The sequence below is a fragment of the Acanthaster planci genome, linkage group LG06 (assembly GCF_054643075.1).
Source record: "Acanthaster planci isolate LZ-2023a linkage group LG06, COTS_SCS, whole genome shotgun sequence".
In the NCBI taxonomy this organism is placed as follows: domain Eukaryota; kingdom Metazoa; phylum Echinodermata; class Asteroidea; order Valvatida; family Acanthasteridae; genus Acanthaster; species Acanthaster planci.
Genome location: NC_141782.1, coordinates 19,850,228 through 19,862,282, shown reverse-complemented (window position 1 = coordinate 19,862,282; position 12,055 = coordinate 19,850,228). Strand labels below are relative to the sequence as shown.

At 40.4% G+C, this 12,055-nt stretch overlaps 1 protein-coding gene across 3 annotated transcripts in view; it reads right to left on the bottom strand.

The window, feature by feature from the left end:
- Window positions 1–12,055, bottom strand: part of LOC110981333 (copine-3-like) — a 58,212-nt gene that overhangs the window by 5,151 nt on the left and 41,006 nt on the right. For all 3 annotated transcript variants that reach the window (XM_087137604.1, XM_022238840.2, XM_022238839.2), the window contains exons 9-14: window positions 7,624–7,710; window positions 3,107–3,166; window positions 2,682–2,815; window positions 2,030–2,136; window positions 1,349–1,482; window positions 410–646 (exon numbers count right to left, since the gene is read on the bottom strand). In XM_087137604.1, the coding sequence (XP_086993730.1) occupies window positions 410–646; window positions 1,349–1,482; window positions 2,030–2,136; window positions 2,682–2,815; window positions 3,107–3,166; window positions 7,624–7,710 (759 nt within the window). The remainder of the gene's footprint in view (window positions 1–409; window positions 647–1,348; window positions 1,483–2,029; window positions 2,137–2,681; window positions 2,816–3,106; window positions 3,167–7,623; window positions 7,711–12,055) is intronic.

Below are 12,055 nucleotides of genomic sequence, written 5' to 3'. Positions count from 1 at the left end.
TTCCAAGGGTCTAAACAGAGTATATGGCCGAGAGTCGCGTAGCAGGGAAGGTCTGATTGCTTGCTCTCAGTTTTCCAATCCTGAGGATGGAAGGATTTTGAAAGGTACAGTATACTCCATGGAGACCAGAGTGTAAAGGGTTTTGCCACATGGGCCCAGACTCCATTGACAAATTTGAAGAAGCAAACTGTAACAAGCCAAAACTGTAACAAGCCAAATGTCTACGTGAAACAAATCAGACACCAAGGCCCAGCAAAAATTTGCAATTTCCAACAAGCACGAACAGAGGCCAATTCTTGCTTCGCAAAAACAGGTTACCCACCAAAAAGACACAAGATGCACATTGCCTGTGACCGGATTCCATCGCAGGCCTAGCAGAAGGGGGGGGGGTGTTTCAATATCACCTCACCTGCTTAAAGTCCCTGAACGGTACAAACTGCACAATGTCCCTGCATACCGGTTCCCCACTGGGCGATCTCAGCACCCCGTCGTCCCCATCCAGCATGCGCATGTCGGAGAAGTCGGCATTGCCCACCCCCACGATAATGATAGACATCGGGAGCTTGGAGGCAGCCACGATAGCATCCCGTGTCTCATACATGTCAGTGATGACGCCGTCCGTAAGGAGGAGAAGGATGAAGTATTGCTGTTGAAGGTACAAACCGGGAAATGAACATATTGAAATTGTCCCACGGTATGCGGATTTACAATGCACTTTTGGCTGGTTCGTCAACCTGATAAGAGTGGCACATGGTTCACTAAAACTAGCTGGCATATTAGTTTTAAGACTCTACAAGAATGGGGGGGGGCACAGTGGCACACGCCCAGTGCTAAGGCCCGTGCCCCTCTGTGAGCCTACCTTCCACTCTGCCTCGGTCAGTGTTTTAACAATGACAGCTCTCACTGACTGTCCCCCTCTAGAAAATGAGGGCCCCCAAGTGCCCCCCTGTAAAATGTTCCCCACTTTCGCCACTGTGGAAAGACCATCACATGGCCATACCAAAGCATCCCTCTTTCAAACCACACCACATGCTAAACTAAACTGTGAACAGTGCATTCCCTTGCAATTTATTTATTTTGCTTCTTCGAATTGGACTTGTAAGTGACCTTGTGATCGAGCCAAGGAAAGCCCTGATGAATATGCATCAGTCTACACTGGGCATGTGCCAAGTTGGCACACATGCAACATTTTCCCAATGGTGTCTGGTCGGTCAGAAGTCTTCGAGAATTTTAGGTCATTTCCTGCTGAAATGATGACCAGTTGTAGTCAAAAATGTTGGATCAAACCTGCCATTGACTGACTTTTTCTTTGCAGAAAGGGGTTACAAGCCAAGATCTAATGGCTCACCGAGGCCTTGTTATCCTGATTGGCCATCCTGGCGAACTTGGCCACGTGGTTGATGATCGGCGCGACATTTGTCGGTCCCCACAATGTGATCTGTCTGAGACAGTTCTGGTAAGCAGCCACTATCCCTCCAACTCCTAGAGCACAAAGGTACGTGAGTAATTCCTGTTCCCTACCAATGATATTCTAAGGACCCCATTTATAGAGAGGGTGCTATGGACCCGCCCACCCTTCAAAAAATTTCAAAAAGAAAAGGGAAGACTCAAATGTTAATCTATTTCCTGAATAAAGGTATTTCATTTCTCTCAGACAAAGTTTGAATAAAGCAAATTTATGCAATTTTAACACTTGTTCCCATTTTTCTTTTAAATCTAAAGAATTAGAGGGCCTGAGATTTTGATAACAGGAGAATTTCTCAAAGGAGAAATGATGCCCTTGCTTACTCAAAATTGTCATAGTTAAATTATCAAGTCCCCAACATATCAAATCCTTCTGACAATTGAATCTTAAAATAAGCCATAACAATTGTTTTAAACAAGAATTCGGTCTAAAATCTGTTTCATTCCTTCTGAAATGGAGGGGAGTTCTTGCAGCTTTTAAAAAAAAGTCCCTGTTTTATGGCCTGTTTTCAAGGACTGCATCTTTCTGCGATCAGCCCAATTCTATCAGAATCATTGATCTCACCTGCGCAGTATGGATTTGAAAGGTCAAAGTTGATGGCAAACTCGTGTGACACTTGTTGGTTGGGAGGAATTTTGGCTCCGAAGCCTAGGGCTGGGAACATTTTATCACTGCGGGCAAAAAAGAAAAAAAAAGGATGTTTTTCAGGCATACATGTAGATGTAGACTTTCTGTTGTCTTGATTACATGCTGCTTCTCCATCACAAACTGCTTGCCAACCGACTGATGATCAACGGCGTATCTAGTTTTTGGTATCAGGGGCAACATATTCAAAAGTGAATGCAGCTCAGAGCTTATTCAACATGATGATGGGGGAAAAAAAATATCAAAAGCCCTATTCGCGGTCCTGACATCCTTGTTTTCATTTTATGGTGTTGCTTTCTTTAGATTTTGGTGCTAATATTTGATAAATAAATGTATCAATTACCTTCTTACCTATGAAGAATTCTTTGTCAAAAACAAACAACCAAAAAAGGGGGGCAAATTCCCTGCCCCCTCCAATGAAATTCTAAGAAATACTTCAAATATTTACCCACAATAGGCTTCAGCGCTTAGACACAATTTATTCTAATTTTTTCTCATGAAGCATATTAATTTTCTGCCACAAACCAGTGGTGTGTGTTTGATTTTCTGTCTAGCCACTTATCTGTCATACCTATCATAGTCTTGTATGACATCGCCCACAGCCACTATTGCCTTGGTGTATTCGTTGGGTGCTGTGGGATCAATGTAATGGAGAGAGGCTGGCTCATGGGGATCGCCGTTTGATCCTGTGAAGTCTATACCAACCTACGGAGAAACAGACATGAAATGCCACACTAGTTGCCTTTAAACAAGATGTCAAAGGAAATGGTGCCTCGCAAACGATCCCTTCCAAGCTGCAGAACCGGTTTAATAATATTTGCAATAAAAAATAAGAGACCACTTTTACTGAGAGCAGAGCCATCTATATGGAGGAGAGAGTTGTGACATGAGTGTCACCACTGTTGGAAACAAGATGGCAGAAATATGCATCAGTGCACACATCAGTTGGTACACAATGACTGAATGCTCTATTGTACACAGAAAGGAATAACTCACTGTGAAGTTGATTTGACAACCACCTAAAATGTAGTCCAGGAAGGTGTACTGTCTCTTAACCTGGGTGACGAAGCAGAAAAAACACAAAAAGGTCTGTCATAATATCCCACTATGTCAGAAAAACAAATCTGCCGAAAGGATTGGAACCTCTTATTACAAACTGTAGCCTTGAATTCCTGCATATTCACACAGGTAGCAGCAAGTCATTTTTTGCAAGTCAGTCAAGTCAAGAGTCATTATATGCAAGTCCAAGTCAAGTCACAAGTCATTAGGTCCAGTCACAAGTCAAGTCACAAGTCATTATATGCCATTCCAAGTCAAGTCACAAGTCATTAGGTCCAGTCACAAGTCAAGTCACAAGTCATTATATGCCATTCCAAGTCAAGTCACAAGTCATTAGGTCCAGTCACAAGTCAAGTCCCAAGTCATTAAGTCACATGGCAAGTCAAGTCACAAGTCATTTGGTCTAAACACAAGTCAAGTCACAAGTCTCTTTATCCAAGTACAAGTCCAGCTGCACATTCTTTTGTCCAGCTGTAATAAGCAAAAAGAACCCGGCGTCAACTTACAAAGTTACGAGTTATAAAAATATATGGGGCAGGTCGAGTAGGGTCTGACTTGGGTTGGTAACAAGTCATTTTTTGCAAGTCCAAGTCAAGTCACAAGTCAAAGCTGGTATTTACAAGTCAAGTAACAAGTCACAAAAATAGTGACTCAAGTCCGACTTGAGTCCAAGTCACATGACTCGAGTCAGCAACTCTAGATATTTAGGATACACACACTTTCAAGACTGAGTAAATGTTAGACGCCCATATTTCTGAAATCTTTTGTTTTGCAAAAATATAACATCTGGAAATTTCTATGAGCTGTGTTCTCTGAATACCTCCACTCCATCATTTACATCCAAAAAACTGCCCACAGTAAGCTGTATGTACTGCCCACAGTCTACACAATATATACAAACTGAGTAAACAGACTGAAGGATAAAAGATACAATAACACCAGGCATAATCACAACATCCACTAGCCATAATTAAGTAGTTTCACCGCAGGGTTACGGGCAAAAACGGAAACGGAACGGCCACGGGCCAGAGCGAGCGATCAAAATGACCAGGTCGATAACTCGCCGCGAGGCCATTTGATGCCCGAAAGAAATTACAAGACTCTAAAATTCAGCATATGTGGATCGGTGTTGAAGGGTATAATGGGCTGGGACGTTGTTCGATTAAAAGTGATGCCAAGTTGAGGAGGGGAAGAGGGTTGTAAAAGGGATTGAGATGAATTCTGCAAATTACTTGGGGGGTCAAGGGAATACCACACCACTTGAGATTGCTTTTCATCTCATAAAGAAATGTTTAAGAACAGAGAAGTATCTCTCTGTCATTGTAATTGATAGATTAGGATAGCAAGAATTCAAATAAGGAATATATAGCTGCCTGCCAAACCAAAGGGCTCAAATTTATTTGGAGTGCACGATGATTTTGATGGCAGCAAGCTGTTTCAGCACCCAGTTCTTTTTTGAGAGACTTGTTTTTTTTAGCACAAAGTCACAGATGAAAGTCTTGATATTGCCTAGCAAAGCACTATTCAAGAGACATTCACGTCAATTTTGGCCCCACTGGTACACTGGAGCTAAGCATTTTAGTGGTAAAAAAAACATAAATAAATGGTGTTTCAGAAATAATTCTTCTGAGGTTAAGAAATGTATCCCAACCACAATGTGACCCCCTCCCCTTAAAAAAACTCTGTGACAGTGAAAAATGGCTCTGTGAATGAATTTCAGAACTAATCAGACCAGTATTGCATTTCTACATTTAACGTAAAAAGAAAGGACACCGAGTATTAGCATTTGCAGGAAAAACGTTCTTTTGTTATATTATACTAATTTCTCTGATGATTCCAAAGTTAATATGATTTCTAGATCTGCCTAAGAACAGCAACTTTTTGAAGTTATCTACATGCATTTTCAAGCACATGTTGAAGAATATTTCTTTCTTACACATGGTCAATTTGTTTTCTTACTTGTATGTGGATTTTTGTTTAAGTTAGGGCATTCAACCTTACAGCTGCCTGAAATTTTTTTGTACTAATTAGTTAAATTATCACTTCATTGATATGCAATAAACACGAACACAAGCAAGTTGACCTTGTTGCAAAATGGGGCCCCAAACTGTCAAACTTAACACTTCCTTCCACCGTCACGACGACACTGAATGGTGAGACTCCTGTTGTGATTGGTTCACAGCTCGAATCAAGCAGGTGAACTCAGACAGAGATGGAGTTTGAAATAAAAAAGCAGAATAAAAAACCCCACAATTTAATTCATTGAAATTTTACGAAGGGCCATTGCGATCCAAACTGACAAGCAGGTAACAGTGACTCTGCTTTTTTAATTAAGTATTGATTTGTGGGCAAACTGCTTGCCCCACGAAGATGAAAATTAAGGTCAACTTGCTCCAATATAGGGGGAAAATACGGGTATTATTTTGCATCGGTGACCGGTGCAAGTTTACTCAACCTTGTGCAAGGGAGAAACGGCAACACTCACGATTAATTAGGTCGGTTCTGTCTGGATTGAAAAAAAAAAGCCAAAAGAAATAGTGACTAGTGTGTTCCACCTCGTGTCTGTTTTCCTTAACAAAATAATTTTTTAAAGACAGTTTAACGCCAAAATTTTGATTAACAGAGGGTCCTTTTTTTCTTATTTTGATGCTAATTCCAGGTTTTGAATGTGCCACAGCCTAACAGAGTCTCAAACTGTCTCAACTCCTTTCGAATTAACGGCCATAACACAAAACTCTCACAACTGATTCAGTAGAAACCGTTAACATTCCATTCACATGATGTTGTTAAGTCATTTATTGGATGCCAAAATCAAATAACATAAACAACCTGAAAGTAATCTCTCTTACAGCATTTACAAAACAAACTGGGGGATACCTTCAGACTCCTTTTGCTGGATTGCCTCACAAACCCTGACAAATTAGTTCCATGGATAGGTTGAGCAGGGGCATTGTCCAAGGTGTAATTTCCCAGTGTGGTTTAGTGGAAAATACTGCTTAGAAACTATATGTGCTAAGCAGAAGGCAGTGACCAAGGTATGCAGTGCATGGCATTTTGGCTAGTTACCTACATTTGTTAAACATTTTCTTTGCTAAGCAAATACCATTGCTTAGCAGTTCAATGCAATTGGCCTCGGGAGACTAACCCCCCCCAAAAAAGAGCTAATTGGAAAGGATCTTGTTCTCGATGATGGGATATATTCTAGTCAAGTTAGCATAGTGTTCATACTTCTAAGCTTTTCAATTCACAAGTGCTTTTTTGACATTTACCAAATAGACCAGAGCCTTACAATCGGCTATTCCAAGAATTAAGGAACACTATATTACAGAATGGAAAGTTTAGCTGGAAATTTTTCGAGTCGAAAAAATGTAACATTTCAGCATGGGCAATATTTAAAGGGATAAAGAAGACAACCGTATACAGCTATCATTTTCTGGATGACGTGAAATACAGCATGGCCACTTGTGTGTAGCTGATTGCATGGGGAGGATTATTTCCCAATTGTGTCATATTTTAAATTGCTTCGCAGCTCGTGACAAGGGCCGGGCCGCAGATGGTCCGACAAATGAGAACTGACGTCTTTCGTCGATTGGGGGTGTCTGGGATGTCCCCTCCCCGACACCCTAACACCCCGCTCAGCCCTGTCACACAGTGCAATGACACGCTGACACAATCAGGGTTTGGCTGCCTCTGTGGGGGGGGGGAGGGGAGGGGGAGGGTACTGCATCAAGGGAGAGTGTCAAATCCCATTACCAGACTAATTCTGTCAAAACACCATCCGTTTATTGTTGCCAAACCAGTCTGGCACCCCCCCTCCATACTCCTCTACTGGAGTTGGCTTTATGGCCGCTTTGGCTGCAATTCTCTTCGCAAATGCTCAGCAAGGGAGGCGTGCAAAGACCGAAGGGACGAAAATAACGCATCTGCCTGCCGCGCAACAACTTCCAACACGTCGTTGAGCATTTCAGAGGCTGGAGATGCCATGCTGTTGTCTCATCTTTGTCAAAATACACAACAGAAATTACCATTGCAAAGAAGGGATTCATCGCTGCATTTCATAAATTTTGAAGACTTTTTTTTCTTACCTATGCCACAACTCATAACCAATGCTGTCAAAATATTTTGATTTCGCAGGTGATTATTACACGAACACTATTCTGGATCTAAAAATACATGTACGTTGATGTCTTTATTTGCTTTGTGAGATGTAAGTCTTTTTACTATGCCATTTGTACTGAGGGCCTACACAGTAAGCCGTGCTGTGCACTGATCTTATTTTACCTTCATTAAAGATTACATGAATCAATATATTTTCAAATTTTCATAAATTTTCAAATGTATAATGGTACTTTTTACACAAAAATACATGTATTACAGCATACATTCAGGGCGGTCCTGCTGTAAAAATGATAAAGAAAAACGTCCTTGTCTAAGTCATGACAATCTCCACTTACCTCACACTTCGTCAGGAACACAGTTCCAGAGTTGTGGTAGTTCTTTTTCTTCAATTTCTTCTTTGGATTGATACATTCCCATTCTACCTAACCGTGAAGGGGAGGACGTCAAGCAAAAATTATTTCGGGTTTAAAAGCTCACACAAACAAAGAAGAACAGTACAAATAAAACTGGACGATCACAGTACAGCCTGACCAATTTTAAGATCACCTTGACCAATTTTGAGTTCTTCTAGCTCCAAACATTTCTACTGTTGCAGAAAAGACCAAAAATCACATCTACAAACATCCGTATTTTTGAACTGCAAAATATCTCTGTGACTGGGTTATAAGTCTAGAAACAATGGTTTTAGCCGTATTCTACATTAAGGAATACTCTATGACACCACTTACATTAAAAGTTAAACATGACTTTTAACAGGACTTCTATTTACATATCCTGAGCTTGTGTCACTGGTAGTCTGCTGCTGTTCTCAAAATACAGCTTACCACATCAAAGTACCCCGTTTGCCTTATATACTATTGCTGAAGTGAGGGTGGATTCAAAACAAAAATCTTCTGAGAATGGCCAATTTTTTTTCCAGGGAATAAGTCTCCTACCCCCACTACCCCTTATTCCTCCAAAATCCAACATTGTTCCTGAGCCCAATTTCATGGATATCCAGTAGAAGAAAGTGATGCAAAGCATATTTCTGTGCCTTGCAAAAATGAGCAGGGGACCAGTCCCAAGCAATGAACTTTACTTGTCATTTTGGCTGGTAACCTGTTTCTTCTCAGAATACATCCCCTTATGCTTCATGAATTTCTGTGCCATTGGTCAGAGGCACAGTGTAGCATTTTGGAAGATTCAGGAAGGTTGAATTAATACCAAATACACTTCAAGACATGGCTTAATGCATGTAACATCTCAACCATCCCTATACTAACATATGCACCTGTACATGTACCTGTTATACAGCGTACATGATACTGTAGAATTTTCAAAAGATATAATTTGACAACAAACCACATGGCTTCTTAAAGTTAAAAAAAAAATTAAAATTAAAAATCAAAACTAAAAAATGGAAATGCTATCGGCTCAATCTTGAACACTTAGGAATAAGAGAAAATAAAAAAATAAATTAAAAATAAATTTTAAAAATGGAAATGCTATTGGCTCAATCTTGAATACTCAGAAATATGAGAAAATAAAAAAATAAATTAAAAAATTAAAATAAATTTTAAAAAATGGAAATGCTATTGGCTCAATCTTGAATACTTAGAAATAAGAGAAAATAAGAAAATAAATTACCAATTTTGATCCTTTCCAAAATTGAAATTTTGATGATTATATGAACACCTTGCATATAAACACTTTGACAGATTAACCCTAAAAAGAGGCACAGAAAGACTAGTGTTGCAGCCAAATCCACGACAAGTCCCTGCAAGTCCACTGCAACCTATCCAGGCTTAAGCCAAGTCACAGAGCCATTCCAATCAACTGGGACGAATGCACTCCTTTGTCACTAGCCACCCTGCCTCTAATGACTGGTCTTGTGGAAGGACTTGTGAGGGGACTTGTGAAAGAACTTGTGATGGACTCAACTTCAAAACTGTGAGCAATGTTGGCTCCTTTTGGTAACCATGAAAGGTGCATGTAAAGTTAATTTATGCACATTATACAAAGCTTAAGGGGCACGACCACCACCTTCGTGAACACGTCAAAGCCAGCAATTCTCACAAATTATTCAATATTGACACAACAAGGCCAGGGGAGAATGAATATTTTAAAAACGATGGGCTCTGTTCCCTAGGCACCTGCTTGTAACCCTGAACCTACACCTCAGCGATTTCACTGGACTTATTGAAGATATGTTGGAAAGAAGCAAAGATGGTGGACAGCGTACACTTTATAAAGGTTGACAAGCAAAACTTTGACAAACCTGACAAAGAGAAACAAAACCAAAAGTAACAACCACACGGACTATCTTTCTAAAGTACATCTGGAACCAATTATGCCCAGTTCTTTAATGCGGCTGATCTTCTCTGTTTGGATTCCTCTTCTCCGAATTTCTGTGACTTTTTGTGTGAGGGCTTCAAAAGCTATTTCAGGGGGGACTTGGCAAAGAGCAGAAACTCCGAGCAAAACGGCATTGATGAAAGGCAGGATTTGTTTCACTGCCCAGCTTGGCTGTTTTAATCACTTTTCCCATCATGGGTTGAAAGCATTGGTAAAGTCACCTATCAGCACCTACAAATGCCCTCTTCCAGAAACCCTGTCATTGCATAGGTACCACTCGATGGACAACAGCTCCAGCCAGTGGCATGGCTATGGTGACTGATATGATTCAGTTTGTTTTCATTTATTATCTCAATTCTCTTTCAGCTTGTCCTTTTTGGCGTTGTTGTGGGACTTCTTTTAGTTTAATTTTCTTCCAATATTCCCTCCATTCCAGTTTGTATACCAGATCAAAAATCTATATTATTAAAGGGCCACTTCTCTTGAGCACCTGCACTTTTGTGAGCAATGCTTATGGAAAGACGCTTGGGTTTATGTACACTGAACACTGTAGTGCACATTCTGCTGAAAATATGTATTGCTTGCCATGTGCATGTGCAAACCAGTCTCTGCATACTTTCCTCCTTGTACGGTACCTACTAGTTAGCTATCCAATGTAGTCTACGTTTTTTTGCTCAGAGTTAGAAATGGCCTGTGTATGCTGATGTGCTGTTTTGTACATCAAGACATTTACTTTTGATATAACCACAAGCAAAGTAGGTGTGGCTTAGTTTGAATGCACACTGGACACAGGATTGAACACAAAGCATCCTACACTGAATGCAAGCATATACACAGACAGTACAACCGTTATTGCGAGACACATATGATCTTACACTAAACTAGAGAACATCAGTACCTCCTTGAACCAAGACCAGACTGAGACATGAACAGAGGAAGGGATAAGAGAGAGACAAAACAGAGGCTGGCGAATCCCGAGGATTAGACGAGCGAGGCTGATCGGTGACGTGATTGGTGAATTCATGGCGAGAGAAAAAAAACAAAAAACTGAGAGAGCGTTACAAACTGGCAAGAAAAGATCGTGAGAATAAAGCATAGAGAGCATTACTTTCTCTCAAGAGCGGCAAAAAGTTGGGAGGAAAAACAGGGACTTGATTGGTGAGACAGGTGAAAGGTCAAGGAGGGTGATGATGATGGTGAAGACAATGATAACCACGGTGGTAATGATAACAAATGTTGTACAGAGATGATTCAATCACGATGATGACAGTATTCAAAAGCAAAATAGACACGTTGCCATGACAATGACAGTACAGATTATATTTCGGGCTGTGCATGAAAGCATTTTCAGAATCTGATGGTATCTCTTACACCGAGAACAGTGAAGACATACAACAATGCTGTGATATCTTAAATGGGAGGGGAGGATGAATTATGATGCATCATGGGATACATTACGGTGCGGTCATGTTGGAGAGTGTGGGCTAGTTGTGGGGGGACGTAAGGCAAGGGGTGTTTTTAGTGAGAATTAAGGAAGGGAAAATATACATCTTGGTAAGAATGGTGCATGAAACATTTCAAGTGCAAAAAGAGCAAGCAGAAATATTGCAAAATGCAAAAACGGTTCACAAAGCTGGAAAGCATCAGATGAAATAAATACAATGCAAAAGAGAACGTAATAAAAGAACTTTGTGTTTTTCCTGTGAACTTTTCTGAGGATGAATATGTAATCTTAATAATAGTGCAGAAACATGAATATTCATGAATCCAAATTGAATACAGCCAATCACTGGCGATATGTAACACAGAAAAGGACCATTTGGAAGCAAAGAGATTAAAGGGGAAAAGTAAAGGAAATATGCATCAATTGAGAAAAAAATTTGAAATAAAGCTTTCAAGCTTCAAGGTATAAGGACAAAACGTTCAAGATGAAAGATCAAAATGAAGAACGGTGAAAAGAACAGAGTCCAGAGCTGGGAAAAAAATGGACGCTTAAGCAGACTGAGGTATGCCCAAAATTAATGGTTATCCAACATTTGACCAATGAGTGACCTACAACTCCCCATATCAACAGTTTCTGATTTTATCCTGTAAGCTCCTAAGTTTCCCTGTCGATAACTGCTACTGCAGCAAGTTGGAGTGTACAATCGCAGAAAGGGACCAATTACAGAAAGCAAGCATCGTGAAGTTCAATCATTAGATTCCAGTGTCATTTGTAACTGACTCCCATCAGAAATTGATCGGGGGGTAGAACATCCAGAGCCCACGTCCAGCTGCAAACACAGCGTCCAACAACCTTTTTTTTTCCCTCTCTAACTGGATTGGTTCAGCCTGAGGCCAAAGATAATCAAATTATGTAATTAAGTCCAAGGTCAACAGTAGTGGATTATCAGGAGGGATGCGCATATGAGTACGCTGGACAAACGTACCCTT